At 39.6% G+C, this 25615-nt stretch overlaps 4 protein-coding genes across 7 annotated transcripts in view; 2 read left to right on the top strand and 2 right to left on the bottom strand.

Moving 5' to 3' along the window:
- Positions 1 to 629: 629 nt before the first annotated feature.
- LOC104965248 (transcription factor HES-2-like) lies at positions 630 to 1509 on the top strand. The gene is made up of 3 exons (XM_010794205.1): positions 630 to 674; positions 793 to 879; positions 985 to 1509. Exons 1-3 carry the CDS (start codon positions 630 to 632, stop codon positions 1507 to 1509), a joined length of 657 nt encoding a protein of 218 aa, XP_010792507.1.
- Positions 1510 to 3015: 1506 nt separating this feature from the next.
- On the bottom strand, positions 3016 to 13565 carry notchl (notch receptor, like). Of its 2 annotated transcripts, none has more exons than XM_010793411.1 (11): positions 13273 to 13565; positions 12027 to 12171; positions 11095 to 11427; positions 10340 to 10560; positions 9469 to 9793; positions 7758 to 7933; positions 6887 to 6987; positions 6553 to 6676; positions 5410 to 5507; positions 4707 to 5038; positions 3016 to 4155 (listed from the first exon to the last, which is right to left on the bottom strand). In XM_010793411.1, the coding sequence occupies exons 1-11, from the start codon at positions 13322 to 13324 to the stop codon at positions 3660 to 3662; spliced, it is 2403 nt and encodes an 800-aa protein (XP_010791713.1). In that variant the 5' UTR covers positions 13325 to 13565; the 3' UTR covers positions 3016 to 3659. The 2 variants fall into 2 exon arrangements, with proteins under 2 accessions (XP_010791713.1, XP_010791714.1); XM_010793412.1 differs by having other exon boundaries at positions 6887 to 6948; positions 13273 to 13561.
- A 6-nt stretch (positions 13566 to 13571) lies between these two features.
- On the bottom strand, positions 13572 to 17812 carry LOC104964578 (uncharacterized). Of its 3 annotated transcripts, XM_010793409.1 has the most exons (6): positions 17653 to 17812; positions 17167 to 17274; positions 16944 to 17084; positions 15795 to 16427; positions 14423 to 15352; positions 13572 to 13632 (listed from the first exon to the last, which is right to left on the bottom strand). In XM_010793409.1, the coding sequence occupies exons 1-5, from the start codon at positions 17696 to 17698 to the stop codon at positions 14430 to 14432; spliced, it is 1851 nt and encodes a 616-aa protein (XP_010791711.1). In that variant the 5' UTR covers positions 17699 to 17812; the 3' UTR covers positions 13572 to 13632; positions 14423 to 14429. The 3 variants fall into 3 exon arrangements, with proteins under 3 accessions (XP_010791711.1, XP_010791710.1, XP_010791712.1); XM_010793408.1 differs by lacking the exon at positions 13572 to 13632 and having other exon boundaries at positions 14027 to 15352; XM_010793410.1 differs by lacking the exons at positions 13572 to 13632; positions 17653 to 17812 and having other exon boundaries at positions 14027 to 15352; positions 16944 to 17080; positions 17167 to 17249.
- Positions 17813 to 19267: 1455 nt separating this feature from the next.
- The window catches only part of tap1 (transporter 1, ATP-binding cassette, sub-family B (MDR/TAP)), a 6963-nt gene continuing 615 nt past the window's right edge, over positions 19268 to 25615 (top strand). Inside the window, exons 1-9 of the mRNA XM_010794206.1 lie at positions 19268 to 19603; positions 20222 to 20554; positions 21976 to 22204; positions 22526 to 22640; positions 22786 to 22916; positions 23139 to 23344; positions 23459 to 23656; positions 24332 to 24460; positions 24577 to 24771. Coding sequence (XP_010792508.1) covers positions 20234 to 20554; positions 21976 to 22204; positions 22526 to 22640; positions 22786 to 22916; positions 23139 to 23344; positions 23459 to 23656; positions 24332 to 24460; positions 24577 to 24771 — 1524 coding nt within the window. The 5' untranslated portion in view covers positions 19268 to 19603; positions 20222 to 20233. The remainder of the gene's footprint in view (positions 19604 to 20221; positions 20555 to 21975; positions 22205 to 22525; positions 22641 to 22785; positions 22917 to 23138; positions 23345 to 23458; positions 23657 to 24331; positions 24461 to 24576; positions 24772 to 25615) is intronic.

A 25615-nucleotide genomic window follows, 5' to 3' on the forward strand; every position in this document is an offset into this window, starting at 1 on the left:
AATGAGGGCGTGAGAAGTCACCCTCGTTCGTTTGTCTGGGCTTCACGCTGTTCTGGCGGATGCTTGTTGCTTTCTCACATATATGTAAAATGTGTCACACGAGCTGGCAACACCTTTCACAGGCGCGTGGCACTGACACTCAGCGGGGCAGCTGCACGTGCCTGCAGATTAGTGAAGGGTCTTTAGGTGCGCTGTTCATTCTGCAGTCATCTTCAGAGAATTATCGAAATGTATTAAAATAAATAATAGAGAAAGTAGGACATGAATAAAACATCAAACATATTATTTTATGTTTCAACAATAATAGCTTACCTTTTTCCACTGATACTTCCAGCTCATGACTTTTAATTGAACTAAAGCAGACAGTCAAACTACAGCAAAAAAATGGTCACAACATGAGTAGTCTTTCAATTTATGTTTTACAAACATTGACGACTTTTTTAAAATAGAGTTTAGTGGCTTCGTTAAGGTGTAAAAACCTGGGGGAAAATAAAGTCTGTGACCATATGGTGGGTGGAGCCTAAAGATACGCCCACATGTCTTATGGCATAAAACCTCGAGCTGTGGCATCGATGGGTACATTAAGCTCTGACCGACACCGATTCTGCTGCTGTTACAAGATCTTCATCATGAAATTGATTCACGAATCAGAGGCCGCGAAGTTCGACAAAAAGGTATTTGAATCTTTTTTGCTTTTAAATAATATTTTGAATCTCCCAGCTTTATTTGTAACTATTTTGCCTGCAGTTGTCGTTCATTCATTAATCATTGTATCTGTTTTCCTCTTCTCAGAATCTCAAACCTCAGGTTGAAAGACGTAGAAGAGAGAGAATGAACCGCAGTCTGGAGAGCCTGAAGACAGTTTTACTGCAGCAACAGGTAAGGAACCCAAACTCTCTGGAATACTTTTTCTTTTTTCGGATTTAAATGCATTTTAGAAGTGTCTGATACACTGTTCACTAACTTATTTTGTGTCTTTCCCAGCAAGCTTCTCAGCGCAGAGTGGAGAAAGCTGAGATACTCGAGCACACTGTGCTCTTCCTGCAGAGAACTGCTGAAGAAGACAACACGAGAGTTGGAGATGCTGCTGGAGCCCAGAAACACTCCTACCAGGACGGGTTCTCCACCTGTCTACAGAGAGCGTCACGTTTCCTCGGACCTGATGGGAAAGGCCTGTGGCTCGGAGCAGCACTGGATGCATCTCTTGCTGCTCGCGTTTCCAGTTTAGACTCTGATTCTGCAGGCTTCCATAGAAGAACCGGAGTCTACTCCTCGTCCAGCTCTCTCAGGAACTCCTCCACGTATATTCTTCGGATGCTGATACACAGGTCCGGGCACAAGCTGCGCACACCTGCCCCCTCTGTGCTCAGTTGTGTTCAGACCCTCGGAGAATCACATCGCTCTGCCACAGCTCCCCACCAGCCCCGCAAAGTGGCGAGTCCAGCGAGCAAACAGAGCCCGCCTCAGAGCATCACAGCCGGCCAGTCCCTTTGGAGGCCCTGGCCCTGATCCAGAAGCAGTGACTCCAAAAACTGAACTTTTAATGACTCTAACAGGCCGGTTATTATTTATAAAAGAACATGTGTTGTTAATTCGATTTCAAGGAAGTCTTCAGTGCAATATATCCTACATGAAATCCTACATTCTGTTAAGTCTGGCAATATGTAAATACTGTAAATGTATTTTGATCACACCAAGTGCTGCTGTAGTCTTTAAAGGCTAACTATGTCATATTGATACGCATTTTTGCACCTTAATTTATATTTATTTGTCATTTGCGAATAAACAAAAATGAAAAATAATTGAACAATGCGTATGTGTTAATTGATGTTGCTGGCGCGTGCCCTGAGGAACATAAGCATAAGTGTGGACTGGTGCTGCCACACGTGAGGATGAGAGGCGCCATGCAGTGACGTTTCACACAATGTAACAAGTTTAATCCTCACTCCTTTACTTTGAAAATCTTTGATATGCATACACGTGGTCAAACATTAGAAAAATGAAATGCATACAATACATGTAAGATAATAAGCCTTCAATTAGAAGTATGTTAGGAACTCAGATTTATTTTAAAACTGTATGCATATCTTATTGTAGTTACATTTAAACTGAAACCATAAAAAAGTTTTTCATTAAAGGAAAAGGAATGAAAGTATTGCGTAAAAGTGATATTCTCGTGGCATAGGTCATATCTCTAGCTTAAAAAAACGAAATGTATTGATCAAAATGTTTTGACAGTTTGAATAGAGATTTAATTTAGAATAAGAATCACTGTTCTGTCCAGTTACTAATGAGTGCGTAAAGATTGAGTTATTTTACCGTGCGTAAAGCAGTTTTTCATACAACGAAGTTTTCATTCGGTCTCAAACTAATTTACATTTCAAACGTCTGCGAATGCGTGTGGGAACGTGGGAAGTGTCTCCTCTCTTTGTGCGACCCTCTGCAGACATGTATCAGTTTTAACAGGTCATAAAGCTGTAAACGCAGCGCCACTTCCTCTTTTCCCACAAGAAAGAGTCTCAAACCTTTGACTTCTCTTTATCTAAAAACATTTGGTGTGACGTCTGTTCCAATTACAGCTCTATATAAGTCGCTGTTGTTGAGTTGTTTTTAGCTCAAGTTTGTCTCTTGTTCCGTGTTCTATCAAACTATTGTGTCCTAACCTTCTTAAATGTTTTTTTTATGTTTAAAGAAAAATGTATAACCAAAAAAGAGCTTTAATTAAAACAGTTTAAAAAAGTTTTCCTGTGTACCACAATATCCCAATTTTTGTGTAAGAAATATGTTTAAAGGTCATAGAGTATATTATTTGTATGTCCCCACACTTGCAGGCAACATCATAACGTAAGTATAGTCTTAAATGGGCATGGTATTTGTAATGTGTAACCCTAAGATTTTGTATGAAAGTATAAATTAAGACAAAAAATACATTTATTATGGCAGTCAAACTGAGAAAACACTTATGCTGAGTAAGGGTTAGGTATGTTAGATAATAAGTGTATGAGTAAAAAAAAGTTCCATATAAATGTGCATGGAAAAGTCTTTATTGCATGCATCATGTCTCACATTCTTGTGCAACCAAGCGCATGTTTATTTGAATTATTTATTTTTGACTCTCTTTGCAATAATCAAAATACAACCTGTTTGATGTAAAGACAATATGTATATATTACAACATTTGTCAACAAGATTCACAAGATGTTGCAGTTTCAGTGATATTCATCACGTTTGACTGGTGTTCATCTCAGAACAGTTTTTTATTTGACATCTCATGTAACATAATATTTACAAAAAACAAAATCCTCCTCCCTAGTAAAAAATATAATAATAATAATAATTTAGACAAGGCTGAGTAAAAACTGGGGTGGTGATTTAAGAAATAAGTGCTGCTGTGTATTAGTTTGACAGAAATGTAAAACATAAGAAATCTAACAAGCAAATCAGTCAGACGACACTCAACAGATGCATAATGGATAACAAAATCCCAAAAGTACAGTAGTAAATCAAGGTTGGACTCCCTGCAGATTGCGGACTCTGGCACAAAATACTCAAAATACGTAACTAAAACTCAGTGCCTCTTTGTCATAATGCTGCATTGTCATTATCGTCACGTGTTCTTCAATGCTATTCTAATGGGCAGAAATGTGTAGCTGGGTTTTCTACAAGGCTGTTTGTGTGGAGTCAGAAGCGTTGTTTAACCTCTCACCTCTGGATTTATGCTCTGGATTTGTTGAATTTGCTCTTCTAGGAATATCACCGTTTACAACTGGCGGGCGATCTGATTGGTTGGCAGCATCTGTGGGAGGTGAAACAACAACTCTTTCTACGGGCTCATTGGCTGTTCTGTCTGTCACGATAATGTAATTGGGCTCTGGCTGGTGGCCACTGGAGCGATGCTGCAATGCATGCTGGGTGCAGGAAAAGGAACGTTGCCGAGGCGCAGGCTGGGGCGACAGGAAGTGAGGTGTTGCAGCTCTGGGGACTTCCTGGCTCCTATCACGATCCTCGTCTTCTGAGGTCACCTCTTGTAAGGTGCTGATTGGCCGAGGAGAGCGGCCCATGATTCTTGGAGGGACCAGCGCTGTTGCCGATTGGTTGACCTGTGGTCGCCAGTTCTGAAGGGATGGGTACTGCACCCGGCTCATCGACCAATCACTGGCAAGACAAGACAATCATCACAATGTTACGACGCCCAACAGTAACAGAGACGTTTGGTCAAATATAGATTTTCTTTCCTTGTGAAGAAAGGGTAACATTTTAAACTTGTACACCAAGTTGTCTTGAATTCACCACCATTGAAGCATTTTCAGAACAGGGACTGCATTAGGACAATATTTAAAAAAAGAACTCTGTATAATAATTATTTATCTTAGTCAGTAATTATCAAGTGATATCTGATTTGTCAATAATTTTTGTTATTGTACTCGATACCCACACCCCTTATTTCATACACAAGTGTAAAATACTTATTTCATCCAAACAGCGAATACAAAGTATTATGTGATGTTTAGCTACAGTAATTGACTAACATTTGCAAATAATTTACAAAAAATAGTTTATTTTGGTTTCATTGATAATCTAATTGCTGCAAATTATTGTTCTGTTTATGGACTAGTTGATTTATCTTTTCACTTAGCTCTAATCGTAAAATTCTCAATGACTTATTTGGTGGCACATCATCTTGAGCATGTTATGATAAGCCTTACTTTTGTGGCGGTGGGGTCATATCTCGATGCCCTATGATCCCGGAGAAGGAGGCACTTCTTCCAGGAATGCCTTGTGACCCGACCCACGGCGAGTAAATCAGAGTGCGCTCCTCCCACAGCATCTCATTGGCCGAGTCCACGGGAACAGGCCCTCTCTGAATCTGGTGAGCCAATAGGAGCTCCAGGATCTGGTGATGGATGCCCTCTCTGGCCACGTCTATCGGGCGACGACCTCTCCGATCGTGAAGCTCCAGGTTGGCCCCGTGTAGGAGGAGGAGTCTGGCCGTATCATAGCAACCATGGATGGCAGAGAGGAAGAGCGCTGTCTCGCCCTACATGAGATATCATAATTTTAAAAAACATAATTCTATCATGTCTGGAGGAAATAAGTCAAACAAACACAGTCCACATGTAGGCTTCAGAGGCTTTAATGTTAAACCCAGGCTCCATCAAAAATGTATACTTCTTACATAAAAAGAAATAAAGAAACAAAATAGCGGCAAAAAGCCAAGTAAAATGCAGGAATTAGTAAATGATATACATGTAAAATACAAGTAAATGATATAAAACATAATGTAAACTGTACAGTATAGTACAATTCAGTAGATTGCAATAATGTGGATATGTGGACTATAACAGATGTGTGTGCAACGAATGGATAAGTCCTCCTTTATAACGTCTGATAAAGAAACTCAGAACTCACCTTGTTGTCTTGCAGGTCCACAGCGGACCCGTAGCGGATGAGGGTCCTTGTGAGGGAGAGGTGGTTGACTGAGCATGCCCAGTGCAGGGCTGATCTCCCTGAGAGAGACAGTGTGAGCGGAGGGGAGTCAGGGGGAAGAAGGGAGGGAGTAAGTCAGCCAATGAACAACCATTACACAACAGAGTCGAGCCCGAGATGGTGAAGAGAGGCAGGGGTGTAGAAAGGAATTATCTTAGCGAGTGAAAGTAGAGGACAGGGAAAAAGAAAAAGCGAGACAGCGGAAGACAGAGCAACAAAGAGACTGCAAAAGCAAGATCAGTAACAAAGTTAATACGTCCATCAACTCGAGTTTGAGCACTCGAGCACGTTAACTTTGTTCAGAGTCAGAGGGTATAAGGGGATCTGGAGAAGGAAGAGATGGAAGCCGTGGAGAGATGAGCACAGGACGGGAGAGGAGGGACACAAAGAGAGGATGTGAGAGAGACGGGGTAAGTTACATCAGTTACTCAGCCCCTCAGTGTACAGGTGGCAGAGAATAATGGCCTGCTCCGGAGCTCTACATGTATAAACCCATTCATGCACTGGATCCATTATATGGCAGGTGGACAGGTCAGTTTATTAGCCAAGCTAGCGGCGTCTATATATTGCAATTACGGTTGGTAGTAATAGTAGTAGTAGTAGTAGTAATGCTGAGTGCTTTTTGATCATAGTTTGATTGACCCCATGAAATTATTAAATAAAGGTCAAGGAAGATCTAATTACTTACTATTTGTGTTTTGTTTTTAGAAATTTGTTTTGTTTTTGAGTTAAATCATATTTATAAAATCAGACCTTTCTTTTTAACTATTCAATCTCTGCTACTGACTGTGACGACATAACATGGTTGGATCTTATAGTGATATGAAAAAAATAATTGTATTTGCACATAATTCTTCATTGCTGTTTAATCCTGCTTTCCTTTTGATATGAATGGTGTTTACTGTAACTTAAACAGAACTGTAACTTAAACAGAATAATGTTCAAAGTCTGCTTCATATTGCTCCTACTTCAATAAGGTACAAAAAACTACATGCAAATACTGTTTGAGGTTTAGTCTTGAGTTCATGTAAACTAGTATTAGTATCTGTGACACAGATGTCTTACCGGTATGATCGGTGTTGTTGACTGGCACTCCTGCTCTCAACAGCTCCAAAACGACTCTGTCCAGCCCGCTACGCACCGCTCGGATCAGAACCACTGAGCCGTCCGGACCACACCACTCTGCAGACTGCCAAAACAACAGAACCATGGTTATTATATATCATGGATCTACACATCATACACATTTCACATATGCATACATTTATCAGTGTGGACTAACATAAAGACATGGAAAGGAGAACAAACAAGTACATCACCAATAGTTGAAGCTAAATAAGATTAACTCCTCAACATTGATAAAATGAATAGAATACAATGTAAATAACAAGAAACTGACCTGCTGAGGAGGACTGAGCAGAGGAGGAGGGATGGCATCTCTCTCCCATCCTCTAGGTGGAGCTGAAGGAGAACACATGGTGAGTAAGGGTGGATCTCCACCTTCAAGATATTGAAACAAATGTCAGTATGAGTTCTGTTTTACTTAAAAAGCTTTACACCACGTGGTTGCAAATATAATGTCTACATTGACTCCTTAGTTAACTCCTGTGGATTTATTTATTATAATTTGTTGAACAAAGTCATACAGCGTTGCATGTGGCGACAAAATGGTGACATTTTTAACGTAACGCCCCTTCTCTGAACATCTTCAAATCAACCCTGAAAACTCATCTGTTCAACAAAGCCTTCCAACATTAACTCACCCTTCCTCCCCCTGCAAAGTAACACTTCCATTTCTGCCACCTGTTTTATGTCTTGTCCTTATATGTTCTTTGTTAAGCGACCTTGGGTTGATGAAAGGCGCTATATCAATTAAAGTTATTATTATTATTTGGTAAGAGGGCTGCAAATAATGATTATTTCATTATTTACATTCTACTCAATTAATTGTTATTACTATTTGCTGCAGCCCTTTTCCGATAACAAATAACAATAAATTAAGAAGTGTTATTCACACAGCGCTTTTCATACAACGGAAACCAACAAGTAACTTAAAAGCAAGAAAAAAACAAATAAAGAATAATACATGAAAAGGTATTTGAAAGTAGAAATTCCAAAACATTTTACAGATTCCAGACTGATGTTAGTATATTGTGGTTTGGGATGGTAATGCTTGCCAATAATACAAGTGCATGTCACATTACCAGATTAATAAAATGTAGGAATGAGCGACTGCCTTAATGTTAAAACAAATGGATGTTAAACCTTACGTTGTACAGGTCTGCGGGGCTGCGATGTTCCCCCCCGGTAGTGTTTCTGCTCCTGGGTCCTGTGGTCGCAGATGGAGGCGTCCTCCTGTCGCCTGGAAGATCTCGTGTTGATGTCTTCCATTGAACTCTGGGTAAAATCTGTGTCACTTCCTATATCCTGGTCGATTTTGAGAGGTCTGGAAAGCAAAAGCACAATTTTGATATATTACATAAAAAAACTGCCAACAGTAATACTGTGTTTTCTTTTCTTATTATTCTGATTTATGAGTCGCCCATAAGCTCTGAAAACAAACCCAAATACAATACAGTCTCGCCTAAAACATGAATGTGTTGATTGATAGGTTTGGAGGAAATGGACTCTGCAATATGACAGGAATTACAGTTAGTTATTGTTTCATGACCCTGAGAGAATGGGGCCCAAAAATGTATTTTCTTTGTAAATATTGTTTTTGCAATTATTGCCATCGCTTATTTGATAGAATAACAGTATAAAAAAACAGGAAAGAAATGGAGAGAGAGAGAAGGGGTTATAACTTGCAACCAGGCTTTTGGCTCAACTAATGCTAAATAAATACACTTTTTGATGAATTAATAAAAAATAATGCCCATATGGTGACATCCAATCCTCAAATTGCTTGTTTTGTGGGACCAGCAGTAATAAACCAAATGATGCAAATGTCTCTACAATTATATATATATAAGAGAGTTAAGCATACTGAATGTAAAATAGAAAATGTTCGGCTTAGTCTTAAATGATTGCCTGAATATTAAAACTGTTTTTTTATTTAAACTAATAATCAATTAATCGACTAATTATTTCAGAAAATTGGGACGGAAAAGATAATGAGTATTTTGATTTCTCCCTATGTAATTACTGTCCAATTGCTGTGAATACCATTTGAAGTGTTAAAGGTCCCATGACATGCTTTTCCGGTTATTACCCGTCCCCTTGTGTGTTATGTAGCTTTTTATGTAAACGGTTTGCAAAGTCACAAATCCTCAAAGTACACCCTGTAGCGAGTAAAACTCTAACACAGAAAATACCTGTCTATGCTGCCCCAGAACGCCTCGTTGCACACACACACACACACACACACACACACACACACACACACACACACACACACACACACACACACACACACACACACACACACACCGAGCCCCGCAGCGTCCCGCCAACACGGCACTAAGACCCCACGCAGGATTCTCATCTGTTTGTCATTAATGGTGTCATCTTCTGGTTGCTATCAAACGCCATTATAACACATAATCACTGATGTTCCGCGGTAACGGTGGTGGACTCATCAGAACAGAGTGGGCGAGCTGACCAATCAGAGCACAGTGGGCTCACAGGGAGTGGGGGGCAGGAGATCCAACAAGCCGTTTAGGACAGAGAGTGAATACACATACTATACAGAGATGCTGTATGAGAAACCAATGTGATTTTGGAACATTGAACAATGTAAATCTATTCTAGTAGACCTCAACAATGGTATTATGATCAGTAGAAATGGCCATGTCATGGGACCTTTAAATAATAATAATACAGGATAAAGGTCATATCCAACTGATTAGCAGGAAAAAGTGGTATTCAGCATTTTCAACACAGGATGACCTCCTACTTGTTTCAGACTTCACTGTATTCGTCTACATGACCTCATCGCTCCAGCAGACAAAACTTCCTCTCATGTTTTTCAAAGCAACTCACCGCATTCGAATGGCATCCTCCCCCAGCGGCTCCCTCCTTCTTTTTTTCTCAGCTTCCTTCGCTTTCTTCTTCTTCCTCAAGCTGAGCTTCTCTTTTTCTCTGCTGGATCTCAACCTCTGCTCTTGCTGGACTCCATGCGAGGTCAAGGCCTTGGGTTTTTGGTCATTGTCTGTGAGTGTGGACCGGTGTCTCACCCTGTCACCGCCTTCCCTCTCCGCCCGCCGCCGCCTCACCCTCCTCACCACCAGGAACACAGCCAGGGCCAGCACCAGCAGCAGGCCAATCGCTACAGCTATCACAGCCCACAGCCATGCAGGAGCTGGCTCTTTGAGAGGAAGGATTGAAAACAAAGCAGCAAAATATGTAAAAATATATCAAGATACTCAATAGTTTTTCAAGATTCAAGGCTTTTATTGTCATTTGTACATCTGAATGAACATCTTAGGTCACAGACTCCTCAAACAGTGCAAGAATAAAACAGATAAAATAGTGCAAGTAAATAAAAATAAAATATAATATAATAGAAATAGTGCAAAATAGTCTATATACAAGTAATTGGAATATTGATATATATAAGTTGCAAACAGATGAATGTTATGGATGTTCTTTCAAAAGTTCAGATGTTTAACAGTCTTAAATACTTACATACTTAAATATCAGTTTGTGATCCTATTAACTAAAGTACTAAATATCATCTGATAGGAAGTCATATTCTCACAGTGGTCCAACATTTTCCCCAAAAAAACCACACATCACAATTACGCACTGGAAACGGAGAGTTGTTTATAGTGTTTTGTTTGGATGACATTCAAAGCTTGATGGGTTTGTGTGAGTGTGTGGGGGGAGGACAGGACAAGACCTGTGAGCCTACCTTTGACTTCCTCTTTAACCACTTCCTTCTCTCTGCTTCCTATTTCCTCTCGGACACCTCTTATACTGATGACGGTTTTCAGCTCTGGTAGGGTGGTGAACAAGCTCGGCTTTAGCAGCAGTACGGCACGCAGGAAACTGGCTGCCTCTGTGGCATAGGGGAAACAGGTAGAGGGCAGCCGGGAGCACGGCCTGTTGTCCACTTGGAGGAAGAGGAGGGAGCTATAGGAAAGAGCGAGAGAAAAAGGAAACAGCAGGTTCATAATTGTTGAGAGTAATTTTGTTGATAAATTATATAACCATTACAATTTTAAAGCTTTATTATCTGATGTTTTGCGCACTGATGACTTCGCAACAGCTTGAGTCTTTGTTTTTTGTGTTTTCTTGAATACATTTTTTTTTAATCTGGTAGTTGTACCAACATTGAAATAATTATTTTAAAGAAATCGATACACTCTCTTTCCAAAATGTATTATAAAAAAGAATGCTCATATAATTTATTGCAAAATAGATACACACAGTATATATAAGATTGGCTTACCGGAGTTCCCCAAGGTTCTGTGCTTGGGCCACTTTTATTTTGTCTTTAGGTTTATTTGTTTCTTTTATTAATGAAATTGTAAACTTGTTTAAGTATTATTTCTCTTTTTTTTCACCGGAATTTCTATTGTTTTAAGCTGTCTTGGCCAAGGGGGCTAACTTGTTTAATAAAACAGGACTAAACTCATTATTTTTGACAGTTCATTTAGTACTTACCCATCAGCGTCAGCCGCAGGAGCCTGAGCCAGCAGGTTGGAGAGCTGATTAGGGTCGAAGACAAACAAGTTCCTGTTAGCGGCGAGGGGGGCGGACCCTCTCAGTGTTAATGGCGACTGGAGGAGGACACTGAGCGCCCAGAGCAGAGAGCTGTTGGAGAAGACCCCACGTTGTTGTGGGAAGTTGGCGTGAAGGACCAGGGTCCCCTTGGCCCACAAAGAGCTCTGATGTTTGAAGCAGTCGCTGCCATCCCATCCACAGGGGGCGCTGTCACAGCCCTGCTCGCAGTGGGAGTTGGCGTAGTGATCGCGACAGTACTGGATATATACTGGACTGTGAACAATAATGGGGAGGAAAAAAAAAATTAAGAAAAAAAGACACAGTAAGAGATTTGACAACAAATTGACTATAAAATGTGGTATTTTGCTGTTAAACAATTTCTAAGGTCAAGGATGACATTTAATTCTCAAGATAAAAAATCCAGAACAGGGAGTAATGATTTAACATAATTCTTATAATAATGTTAGTTTTTAAGTTTCCATTTTTACACTTATATAGTATTTTGAATAATTGTATAAAACAACGATGTATTGTGTTACCATTTCATTTTTTCTTTTCACAAGTGAACTGATTAGGACAATAAACTATATGGAATTAATATTACTATTGATAATAATTAAAGGAATATCAAGTTGAGTCCACATTGAATAAAAAACCTCCTTAAACATTATTTTTGTGAAAAAAACGTCATATAATGATGCAAATGACGAAAAAATAGATGAAAAAGACATCACATAATCCAACAAATAATCATTTTAAAGGACAGCCACAGCTGACACAATAAGCAAACATATTGTAATTAACAACATTTCCTGTAAAAAGCTGGTTTTGATGGTTTTCTGACAGTAAAAATGACAACAACAATGTTTTACTTGCAGGGTGCCTGGTCCTTCAGGCAGTCGAAGCCATCTCTGAGACACTCGGGCTCCATACACTCTCTGTCACATGACGCGTCTCCAAACTTGTCTTTACACTTTCTGTTGACAGGACACTGACCCCACGGATCACCAGAAGCAGCTGTGGAGACGAAAACTGATTAGCAGCAACAGTCAACAATGTTGTACAATAATTGTGATCATTCTTATCTTTCAATTGTGGTTAAAAAATAAGCAAGATGTACTTTGTTCAGTGTCTTGTAAATGAATGAAACATGTATGTCTATTTAAAATGCAAGAGAGTATTTGTAGATATGTCAAAGGCAAACAACATTACTCCAAATATCACAGATGTGTACACTTGGCAATTATGTTTTTAGATTATATCATGAGGTCTTGCAGTTTCATTTAACGACACAAGCTGTTATCGCTAAATGTTTTATCGCAGGACCGGCTGACCCACACAATAAGAAGCTCATTGTCTCAGAGCATTAGCCACTATTCATAACAATGCAGGTCAAGCCATGAGAGGTGGGTCCTGATACGGGCCGTTAAAGGAAACAGGAAATGGGCCCGACATAAACAGGAAGTTTCAAGGAGAAGTGAATAGCAACAGGAAATGGAGTGGGCTGGGACTTGATAAAGGTTAAAGGTCGTTACTGTGGAAATGAGGAATGTGATGAAGTTGGACAATGGGCTGGCAGGTGTGTGCGGGAGCAGAAAATCATACAAACAATAAAGAAGTACAAACAATAGTGCCGAAATTAGACATGTTAAATGTTTAACACTTCTGTTCCACTTGATAATCAAAGAGAGCCTTCCCGGTATGGGAGGAATGGAAAAATAAGTTATTATAAAATTAATTTTTAATAAGCCCTTTAGAACAACCTATAAGAATCATTTGAAAGGTTCATTCATTTTATACATTAATAATAAAAAACAAATAACTAGTAATAATGATAAATCTAGATGATTACTTAAGTTTACATCAGTATTAAACAAATAAAGGGCTTTATATTTTATTGTAAGACATTAATTTAAGTTGAAAAATTCTCCATAAAATAAATTAAATGCAGTTCTCAGAGTCAACGTCATTTTTGCTAAATCAGTCATTGGTCATCAGATGTCTACCTTTACACTTAGTCCAGAAGATAAGGTATCGCACAACTTTGATTGAACACGTGACACTTAGTATTTATAAAGGAAAGATAACAATCTGTTGAGAATAGGGTGGCTAACTCACCTTCAGATATCCAGCTCAGTCCCAGCAGAACAAACGTCCTCAGGACCAACATCTTCAGGTTGTTCACCAGCTGCGGGCCTTTTCTCCTTCGCTCAAGAGAGCCAGTAGTCCAGTCCAGCTGTTTGTTTGCCTGCCTCTGATCTTCTCCCTCTGACCCGCAGTGCTTTTTTGGTTGTTAATCTGTAGCTCTGTGGTGTAGCTGCAGTCCTGCTGTTCACAACCAACAGTTAACTCTGAGTAAAGCTGCTCATTCCCATCACTGCCGCCACCACCGACACCTTCCAACACCACCACCCAGCCCACTTTGTTCACTCGCCTTTTTTTCAGAGGCCCTGCGGATATCTGGACAACTTCCTGCCACTGTGTGGAGAAGAATAGGAGGTTGATGACCGTACGTGTATGTGTATGCATGTGATTTGTTGCTCTTACTGTGTTTAAACTTGAAAAAAAAACACACTCTACGGTGTATGTGAGCTGTTAGAGGAGCCGTTATTTCAATGAGTAAAAGCTACAGGGTGAGAGGCGACGGAGTGGTTTGAATTTGACCTTTACGAAAGAGTGGGTTTAGTCTAGCTCTTGAGTCGGGAAAATAAACAGACTTTTAGTGCTCTGCCCCTAAAACAACTATGTAAACTGCTTTGTTGTTATTATTAAATACATAAAAGAAAACTTAAATGTCTCTTAATGTCTGTCTTAAGCACAGAATACAAATAAATAAAACAAATAATTTTTAAAGTTTGCAGTGTTGCGAATACTTTAAGGCACGTTGACCTTTCACATCACACATATTAAAATCCCAAACAGTAGATTAACAGATATGTTTTAGTATTTTTCCAACACACATTATGACACACATTTGTTTTAGTTTTGAACTAATTATAATGGTGAAGAATATATATCTCACAAAATAACTCACATTTTAGGGAACAACCACGCATTCTCAATTACAAATAAATAAATAAATGTAGTGCTTAGATAATTCCAGTGAAACGACGGCTAAACTGCATGGAGACTGGGTTGATTATAGAATCGATCACAGTCTATGCTCATAATGATTTGATAAAATGTGAGAAGTCATTTAGGCAAAGTCTTGGAATTGTTCTTTCCAAAATGTGTATATGTGTATTTTAAAGTCACTCCAACATAATACCTTTTGGTCATGAACCCTTCTCTACTGGATTACCCGCTTTTTCCGATTGTGGGCCTCCTCTCTCCAAGCAGTATTCCTCCCAGAGCTCATTAAACAAATTCCCAGTCGCACCGAAAGAACATCCCTGATCCCTTTTGGATTCACACAACCTCAAATCCATCTTTTTAAACACAGCACAGAACACCTGGCGAGAGAGTGCTGTGGTCTTCCTCTCTGAGCAGTGGTTGTAGTAGTGCCTGTACACCTCGGACATGTTGGAGAAGACTGGCTCCAGATACAGTTTGGAGACGGACGTCCCGCAACAGTACGAGGGAACCTTTGGTAAACTCTGGAGGAACTCATTCAGGACTATATGCTCAGACGCTTTACGGGATTTCCCTTGTGTTTGTTTCTTAGTGATTTGCTCCGAATTGTCCTGCTGGGATATATGTTGTGACCAGTTAAGCACTGACCACTCTCCAATCCCCAAAGTGGAGAGGAACATCTTTTTGCAAACTTGTTTTCTGTTGCCGTCGGCTATCAAATGATACCGCATCGAGACAGACCTTCTCGACTGAGTCCATGGTGCTCGTGTTCTTTCAACCGGGTCGCAGTCGACTAATCCGGACACGTAGACCTTTCTCTGAGCCCACGTCATACACTGCCAGAAACTAGCGAACAGCTGGTTCCTCCCTTCTTCACTGAAGTCAGCACAGAAGCGGTTGGATGCCCTTTTGCAGGCACTGGACGAGCATCCCGATCCCATTGTCCTCTGACCTTTAGTTATGGTGGTGCCGTCTTTCTTTCGTTTGCTGATGTACGGTTTGCCCTCCATCCTGAGTTGCTTCTGTCGATTCTGCTTCCACGTCAGCGGCTTGGCAACTCTGGATTTATTTCCGTCTGACCCCTCTGGTTCTGACTGCCTGTCTCTGTCAGTGGCAATCACTTGTTCTGCAAAAAACAGAGAGATGGTGTTAACATATAAGAGGTTATACTGTGATAAAATACAGTGCTGAACAAAAACTATTTATGGCACAAACTTAAATTGTTACATTAGTGCACTAAGTTGTGCAGTGTGTTTTAATTCTCAATGGATCTCTTGATTATTTTTCAGACTGATGATCAATAATCTGGATCATAGAAAATCTAAAAGGTGGACATTTCATGGTTGTTTTGTCCAATCAACAAAATTGGACAAATCGAGTTACAATGCTTTATATCAGAGTCTATGTCGTGAGTCTAACATTTGAGGAACTAGAATCAGCAAATGTTGAGCATTTTTGCTTGATATGATTGCTCAATGTTGTGCCAGTTGAGTATTCAGTAATTAAATACCTGTTTCAGACCTACAACTATCTTCGGTAAGTAGCTAAAAAAGGAGAAAAACACTCACCCTGGGAACCTTCTGCAGAGTTATTGACTGCAGAAGTAACTGGGTTGTCATGTGGGCAATGAGGGACAGTCTGGCTCTTTTGTAATTTGTCTTCATTTGATTCATTGTTTGTTTGTTCTCCTTTCTGTGTCCAGTTGAGCACAGACCACTCTCCTATCCCCACAGTGGACAGGAACATGTTTTTACACACTTGTTGCCTCTTTCCATCCAACATCAAGTGATAACGCAGAGAAACTGATCTTCGCGACTGCAATCCCACCGCCCGAGATCTCTCCACGGGGTCGCGGTCCACTTGTTCTACTACATACAGTTTTCTCTGAACCCAGTTCATGTGCTCCCAGAAATCATCAAACATTTTCTTCCTGGCCTCCTCATTGATTTCATTACAAAGACGTTTTGTTGCCTTTTTGCATGCATTCGAGGTGCACCGCGATCCGATTGATCTTGGCTGTTTTATTACTTCCTCGCCATCTTTTTTGCGTTTGCTTACATATGATTTACCCTCCATCCTCAGCTGTTTCTGCTTGTTTTGCCTCCACTTGGATGGATCTGCAAATTTGGCGTTGAGTTTTTCCCTGCCGGCCTTTGACTTATCCATACAAGTGTTTCCATTTTTGGCAGCAGACGGGAGCGCTGAAAATAAAATACAAAAAATAATATTTATTGAAAGAAGAAATAAAAAACAAAACAACATTGGTTGGAAATATCATATGTGGTTTATCCCTCAAAATATAGTGCAACAACAAATGTTATTCATAATTTTTTTTTTTTCTTCTTTTTTTTTGTGGATCTACAGACTAATATTGTAATGCAAATGTTTTGATGATCCCTTTCTCTCTGTTCACATCCCAAAAAACACTTTGTTTTCCACAGTTAACAGTATAAATAATACATATATAAACAGGTTATCAGTTAGGATGAGTTTAGGTGGGTTGTGAGTGTAAGTGGATGGAGAAAATGTGTGTAGAAAAAATCAAATACAAGACAGGAATAGAATATAAAAACTAGCATACACAATTGTGCTTCCAACTACACATGGTTACAGTGTACAGTTTAATGTATCTTAAAACAAGATTAAATTATCCTTCTTATACATCTGCAGACTCGAGAAATCCACTGCAAACACAACTTCAACACACTGTTACTTACTGGTGTCAGCGCCTACACTCTGTAGAGGAAACTGGGGGATGATCTGTGGCTCTGCTATCATTACTGAGTGGGACCTTTTTCTGGATGAACCATCTTTATACGTGTCAGATTTCCTGCTTGCATCAGTGATGTGCAGACTGTCTGGAGGAAACAGAACACACATAAACATCTACATTAAACATGCAAATCACTGCTTTGCTTCATATTCTGAGCCCGTACAGACCCGCTGGGATGTGGTGCAGCCCAAAAGCCTCAGTGACTGTGGCTCTGGGAACAGGGGGATCACTGGTGGCTTTGGGATGCAAACCAATATCCTCCATTGCTGCAATAGCTAAAACACAAGAAACAGGTTGTTGGGAGTGTTAAAGATTTAGCAAAAAACGATGTCCTAATCCTACAATCCACACTCTGTAATAATTAGCATTAGCCTGCTTGTCCATTCAGACTCAAAAGCAATTGGAAAACACTGCTTGTGCATGTTTTACTGTTGACAACAAAGCCATGTGATGTGTCTAAATCCAGATGTTTGGGTAGCTTACGTAGAAGTAGGCGTTGCAGGCCTGATTCATCGGAAGGTAAGTCGAAACGTAATACTGGTAATAGTACATGTTTAGCTAACTTTATGCGCAGCTAAGTCCTAGCAACTCTGCTTGCATGCCAGACAACAAACACCACTTTTAAAATTACACATATTTTTGGCTTTGCTTACATAGTGTTATACATTTGAAAACGTCTCGTAGACGCGTCGGTTCCATCCAGATCAGATTTCTCCCACTGCCGAGGTTTTACTCCTTCATGGTTCGGACAGTGAAACACGAAATCTGTCAGCTCAGTTAACTCACGTTTTATTTCGATAAATATATTTTACTGTGGGCTCTGTGTAGCTTCCCACTGGCAGCTGCCATGTCCGAGCATGCGCACTGGCTTTCAGTCACTCATTCAGCTAAATAAAAATCACAAAAAAATACAACAAAAACAGCAACAGCAATTGTATAATAATTATAATAATATTATTAATCGCAGTAATAATAGTTTTTTATTTTATAATATTTTTCTTTTTGTGGGCAGTGTTGGAAGTAGTATTCAGTTGTAGTCCTGTATTTGGAATTTTACCTAAAAAAAAGAAATGAATATTGTTGATATTTTTAAAGGTTTTTTTGTGCAGAAATCTGCAAAAGTATCCCAATTAAATAAGAAATATGAAAAGTAAGGAGTATCTGGATTTTTTATATAAGAAAAAAATATAAGAATAATTTTTTTAAATATTTTAAACATTGTTTGGAACTACTAACAGCTCATATATGAGAACTACAATTGAAATAATCTATGTAAGTGAAATTGTTTTCCTCCAAGAAAGAAACTGTAAAGAAATGTAATTGGGTTTTCAAAATACACACCAAAGGAAACATATAAGTGATTTATGGAGGGTTTAAAACAGGCTCCCTAAAAAAGGGATATTATATGTATATATAGCTTTACTCATCCTATCTTTCTAACATGAAAGCAGGGGGAAGGAAGGAAGCTATCAGGAAGTTCAAAGTTTCTGCTGGGGTTTCATTCCCCTTAGTTGTCTTAATGGGTTACAAAACATGACAAGAATAACCAATCGGATAAAGCAGGCCACTGTCCTCAGACACACAGCTGCAGGGACAGCAAAAGTCTCACGTTTATAGCCTGTCAATTATTTGTTGGTAGTTTAAATAATTGCACATTTGTAAAAATAAATAACTTTAAATTATGACTGATTTTAAACTGTCTTGTTGACTAAAATGTGTCCCAAAAATCTTGAAAAATGTAAATAGGTAGGCATAAAAATAGATACAACTTTATAAAACCTTACTAAACAAAATAAAATTCTGGGTAAACAAGTAAGACTAACAGTCAAATACATATGGTAAGGTAGACATTTAGTGTATGTTAACATGAGCACACACAATAAAACTGTAATGAAAAAGTGTATTTCAATAAATAGATCTAAATTAAATAAATGGGACATATATTAACACAACTTTTATAGCATACTTTAGGCCTAATGTTAACTCTTTATTATTCCATTGAAATTATTATTTTTTTCAGCAAGGCAACATTAAACCAAAGAAAGTACATTCAAAATTCAACTCGAATTCCTAAAACCGTGAATGAAATTTATTTTAGAAGGCTATTGAATTTACACTGTTGAAATGTGGTGTATTAATATTTCCAGGTCTAAGGTTTGAAAGCTATAGCAGTTACATATTCTCGCCACATGGTGTCGCTGCTGGGCTGTGATAGCACATATTCAGGGTTCAAACCATAGTCAAACCAAGCATATCATATCACTGTTACACTGTACAACGTGCAACACACATTGTTGCCATTTACTATAGTTTTTGAAAGCATGGTTTGGGATAAATACCAAACTTCATATAACCAAAGTCAAAGAGCATGTTATAAGTCGTTAGTCTTTATCCTTGACTGTGGCAGATATGGGACTTTCCGCTGTAAAACGAGTTTACTTTCGGTTTCAGTTACAGACAGATAGACTCGGTCGACGTTTGAGCTAGCAGGCTGTTGGGATTAACTCAATTTTTGTTGAGTTTGTAAGAGAAATATCGGTGTCAGATTCCGTCCTCAGGCTAATTTCAAAACTTCACATCAGACTTGGTTGGTCGAAAGGAAATGTAAGTTGAATAAACAACCGTAATGCTACTAGCAGCTAAACTGGGCTATCAAGCTTTTCCATAAGCATACGTTACTGTTCGACTAAATAATACTGCATAGCAATATTGTATTTAAGAGTTTTGCTTATTCGTTGGTGTTTCTGTGGGTGGGTTTGACTTGGTGTTACTGTGGGTGGGTTTGACTTGGGGTTACTGTGGAACCGTTTCAAAGAAATCCGCAGCGTGGAAGAAAATGAAAGTAACTTCATGCAGAACACTGCTGCAAACTGAAAGTAGATTCTCACCACGAAGTTCATGCAATATAACGTTTTTGTCTTAGTTTTTATAGTTATCAAGTGGTAAACTGCTAAAATGTAATCAATTACATAGCTTGATTAGTCATTATGAAAACAAACATGCTGTATCACTTTCAATCCAGCTACCTCATATATGAAACACATTATACCATTTTTAATACCATGCATTACAGCACCTCTTCACACTGCAGTCAAGTACATAGTGTCTACAAATTGCCTTTTGGTGCTGTGTGTTTATGTTTTTTGTGTTTCCTGTCTGTGTGTGTGTCTGACTTGATACTGTACAGCTACTGACCCTCCCCCCTGTCACTTTTATTTGCAGAATCTGGGCATTATGCCAAAAATGAGCTACTTCTCCCCCCTACTGTTCGTGGGCCTGGATGTGTGTGTGATGCACGCCATCCGCTTGGCCCATATCTCATCCGCCATTGTCTTCCATCCGTTCATCACCCTGTGGGGAGGAGGGCTGGCCAGGGCTTGCCTCCTCGCCCTCTTCACCCTTACCTCCCCTGGAAGCCTGCTGTGGATGAGGAGCTTCGAGGGGATTCAGAGCTTAGCGGTCCTTTGCTTCCACTTCCCTGTGTTCATCACTCTTCTCTGGGCTCTAGATCAGTCTACCTTGGATGAAGTGTGGGGGTGGCACTCCTGGGAAAGGGTGGGTGGCTGTGTTTTATATATTGATGTGTTTGTTGCAGGAGGGATAACATCAATATAATAGCAGGCACTTTTCTTAACACCTTATGTTGCTGCGGGGGTGACAATCCTAGTGCAGGGCCCATGATGCATTGTTGCTCCCTATCCACTGTGTGTGTGTGTGTTAACGTGCTGATAGAAAACTTGCCAGACTTCCAGATAAGCAGCTAAGGCTTTTGTACCCCAATTTAAACTAGTGAAAAACATGGATGTCTTAAAATGTATGATATGAATATGTGGTTAAACTCCTTTACTCAAGGCCACTTGGCAGATATGATGAGTGGGTAGATGCTATTGTTGCAATGTGACTAAGCATAACTGAGGTAACTGTACTGTACCTGAATATTAACATTTCATTTAAATGTATACATCTACTCAACAGCATTTCGGAGGGAAATACTGTACTGTTTGCTCTAATACATGTATCTGATAGCTATATTAACTGGGTACTTTGCATATTAGGATTTTAGATATAACTGTGATGATTTTATATAATAATATGCGTAGCTATTAGGGCTGCACGATATATCGTGTCGTGACGATAATCGCGATATGCGCCTTCGCGATATCCACATTACGTGGACGTGCGATAAAAAAAGAAAACATTTAATTAAAAAAATAGGACTTGTGATATTAAGTAGGCAAATTAACTCAAACACGTATTGTTACAATTATTTTGCTGCTTGCTACAAAAGGAAAACTTGCACGGCTCTCATGTCAGGGGTACTTGAGTGAGTGACATGCAGGCTCTGCATGCACAGCAAACCACCAATCACTATCAAATCTCCAAAGCAAACGGACCCGGTGATTAAAGGTAAAAATACTGAATAAAGTAGTTTCATGTGTTGCTCCAAGGGGGCAGTTTGGGCACTTGCTAAACCGGCTAGCTCAAGCTTGTTGCTCTGTAAGACTAAGATCCCAGACGTCCGTGACTGAAATCCTTCATCCGGTTAAATATAGTTAAAAAAATACGCAATTGTATAAGCATTAAAGTTCAAGAAAGGATGGTTTGCGAAAAAAAACTGTCTTTTCTTCAATTCCTGTATGTTTTCATATCGCAATATATATCGCAGGGGGATTTTTCCAATATCGTGCAGCCCTAGTAGCTATGGATTAATAAATGTTGTAAAAGTTAGGGTTAGTTGCTTATTTATTTTTCCTAAATAGTCTCTACTGTTACCAGCCCTCTTTCTGTAACAACGATGTCAACAGATACAAGACTGAAACCAAAACCAAACAAGTCGGAAGAGAATACATCCTCCATTTTAGAAATGTTGTTTTTGCTTTACCCCAACTCCTGTCAGAATCATTTGAGGCATTCAAATATGTATTTACAATAATATTTTTCTGGTTTGTGTATTGAACCTGTGTTTTGCTTTGCAGGTGTTACAGGGTTATGTTGTGACGGCAGTGGCATGGCTTTACTGGAGTCGATATTTGTCATCGCTTTTGCTCTCATGTGGTCAATACATCTCCTCTCTGATGAAGAAGGCGCCATCTGAGAAGCCTAAGGAAGACACCTGTGACCCTCTGAAGAGGCTGATGGGATACATGCGGCCTTATCTCTGGCGCTTTGTCGCTGTGCTGACTCTTGTAATCCTCTCTTCTTTGGGTAGGACACTTTCATTTAAATGATTCGCTTGTCGTTGATCATTTATATGAAGTGTTCTCATACAACTGCAACGTTTGGAATGATATCTCTTAGTTTTCTTGGGTTTTTTGAAGCTTCGTTCACTATTTAGTGACGAAGTCCTCGACAAGCAATTAGTTTAGCATCAAGTATTTTTAGAGGCATTTTTATAAGCACAGCTATTGGGGCATTCCTGTTTTTCAGTTCAAATTGTGAAGCTTGGAATGGCTATACATAACATATTTCAGATTGACAGTTTTGTCTCTTAAATTATACTTATTTGATGTGAATTTCTGAACTCAGGTGAGATGGCCATCCCTAAATACACTGGTCGTGTGGCAGACTGGATCATAAATGAAGAAACACCGGATGCATTCACAGAGGCCATCACAGTCATGACACTTATGACTTTTGCCAGGTAATGCAACTTTTTACCTAATTTTTTTTACCGGTTCTAAGTTTGTATAGTACATGAAAATTATTTTAAAAAGTAGAGGTGTTAAGTACTTAATGTATATTTTGGTTACTTAACATTGTAATGTGCCCTCTGTCCTATGTTTCAGTGCTGTGCTTGAGTTTGTATGTGACCTCATGTACAACATCACCATGAGCTGCATACACACCTCAGTGCAGGGGTCCGTCTTCCAGGCTGTGCTGAAACAGGAGATTGCTTTCTTTGAGGCAACTTCAACAGGTAAATCATGCGTCTCCTGTATATATGACTAACTCAACAGAAAATAATATTTAAGGAAAAAGCTCTGTACACAATCTGTCATCATTAATAAATCCATTTATTTCACTTATGCTACACACTTTTTATCGAAGCCAAGCCCATTTCTTTATAGTAATGAATTTCCTAATAGATATACTTGACAACATGTGTGCTCACTGGGCACATGCACAACTCTTTTCTTAGGTGAACTAGTGTCCCGGGTTACCACGGATACCAATGACATGAGTGAGGCACTGAGTGAGAAACTAAGTCTTGTGATGTGGTACACGGCGCGTTTTGCCTTCCTCATGTTCTTCATGGTGAGCCAGTCATGGAAAATGTCTCTGCTTACCTGTATGGGACTGCCTATCATCTGGGTCATACCCAAGCTCACTGGACACTTCCATCAGGTAAAGACGACTTCTTCATATGTCTCGTATTTTTATTAGTAGAGCTGCAACAATTAGTCCGCTGTTTTGATGTATAAATATGTAAGGTGTCATTTTGATTTATCCATGTTACAGACTATTGCTGTAAAGGTTCAGGAGTCTCTGGCTAAGGCCAACCAGGTGGCCACGGAGACTTTCTCCAACATGAAGACGGTGAGGAGCTTTGCCAACGAAGATGGAGAGACAGAGAGGTACAGAGAGCGGCTGGAGGAGACTTACTCCCTCAACAAAAAGGAAGCGCTGGCCTATGCAGCCTCTACCTGGGCTAACAGTGTGAGTTGAATACTGATATGGGTTGTGTGCAGCGATTTCTAAGCATAAATGTAACCGTGAGTATAAGTAATTGGTGGGGTTAAAATATGCGACCATGCTCGTATGCTAAAATGACTATCAAGACACTAAGAACCTTGGGAAAAAACTGAGAAATATACTTTCAACCTCCATTAGTTTAGACATTTCACCATGCAATGGCCAGTGATTTTGACCTTTGTCTTCGTTGAAGTATATTAAATACAATTAAATGCAGTAGCTTTATTTTATTCATTTATTTGTTTATTCCACACATGGCAGTTATTTTAAAACAAAACATGTACACTTATACTGTTGTTTTTTCTTTAAAGCGCATGGTGGAAAGGGGCAGTGAGAAGAACATCTTATTTTACCTGCACCTTCTTAAAAAATAAATAAAAATGAAATAACCATTACAAAAGTAAAATAAAAGCAATATTCTTTCAGTCACAGTTGCTTACAAATACTGAAACATAAAACCAGAACACAATCAAAAGTCAACTTCATATTGTCTAATTACGCTTTCTTTATACATTTTCTTAAACATATACATGTTCTTACCGCCCTTTAAATCTTTCGGCAAATAATTCCACTTCTTTACGCCAACTACAGACACATCTGCATGGTTAAATGTGTAACCCGTTTTTAATTGTTTCCCAGATGACGACCTTGGCCCTGAAGGTGTGCATTCTGTACTATGGAGGGACTCTTGTCACCAGGGGGCAGGTCAGCAGTGGAAACTTGGTGTCATTCGTCCTCTATGAGCTTCAGTTTGCCTCTGCTGTAGAGGTAAGCTACAAGCCAACATAAAACTTGAATGAAAATTGAATTGACAGAATTCTTTTTCAAAATAAATGTATTTGAGTTCAATTAAAATGTGCCTCATTCTACCACCTCTCTTTCAGGCTGTCATGCATTATTACCCGGCAGTGAGGAAGGCGATTGGTGCCTCTGAGAAAATCTTTGAATATTTAGATCGCAACCCTCAATTACCAGCAAACGGCACTCTGTCCCCCCAAGATCTTCAGGGACACATTCAGTTCAAAGATGTTACATTTTCCTATCCCGGGAGTACAGACAATAGCAGTCCTGTGCTCAAGGTTTGTTTAACTGTTGTGCATCTATTTCATCTTACATTTAATACAACTACATACTGAATACTAGGGATGCTCCGAACGATCGGCCGCCGATCGATATCGGCCGATACTCACTCTCTGCCGATTGATCGGTGCTCTCTAAAAATGCCGATCGCGAGAGCCGATCACATGACGTAAAATGATGATGTAAAATGCATGACCCTTTTCTCTGTGCGCGGCAAAACAAGCTCGCCAAAATGGCTTCACCAGTCTGGCAGTATTTTAAAGGTCCCATGTCATGGCCATTTCCACTGATCATAATTCCATTGTTGACTACTAGAATAGATTTATATTGTGCAATTTTCCAAACTCACATTGGTTTCTCATACAGCATCTCTGTAAACTACGTGTATTCACTGAATTTCACTCTCTGCCTTTAACGGCTCGTTGTAGCTCCAGTAGCTCCAGCCCCCACCCTCCCTGTGAGCACAGTGTGCTCTGATTGGTCGGGACGTTGTGAATAGCGCTGAGCTCCGTGGAGGTGTGGTTTCCTTGTTTAGCGACAGCGAAACACAGCCAAACTCACCCTGAGCACACACAAAGTCACAGCCGAAGTAAAAACAATAAGTGTGGCTTGATATTGAGTAAGAAAAAGGTTGATAAACGCTGTGAGAATGGGTCTGCAGAGAGGATTTCGCCGCGATCCCAACTGTCTGTTATCAGCCTGCAGCCAGGGAGGAGAAATCAGCAGAGCTGCCTGCACTGAGTGTGTGTGTGTGAGGAAGTCCGTGGATTGGTCAATTTGGACCAATCAGCGGGCGCTTAATGTAACGGATCTGCGGACTGGTCCATTTGGTTCCGGGTAACG

Source organism: Notothenia coriiceps, unplaced genomic scaffold (assembly GCF_000735185.1).
Source record: "Notothenia coriiceps isolate Sejong01 unplaced genomic scaffold, NC01 NC01_scaffold00037244, whole genome shotgun sequence".
In the NCBI taxonomy this organism is placed as follows: domain Eukaryota; kingdom Metazoa; phylum Chordata; class Actinopteri; order Perciformes; family Nototheniidae; genus Notothenia; species Notothenia coriiceps.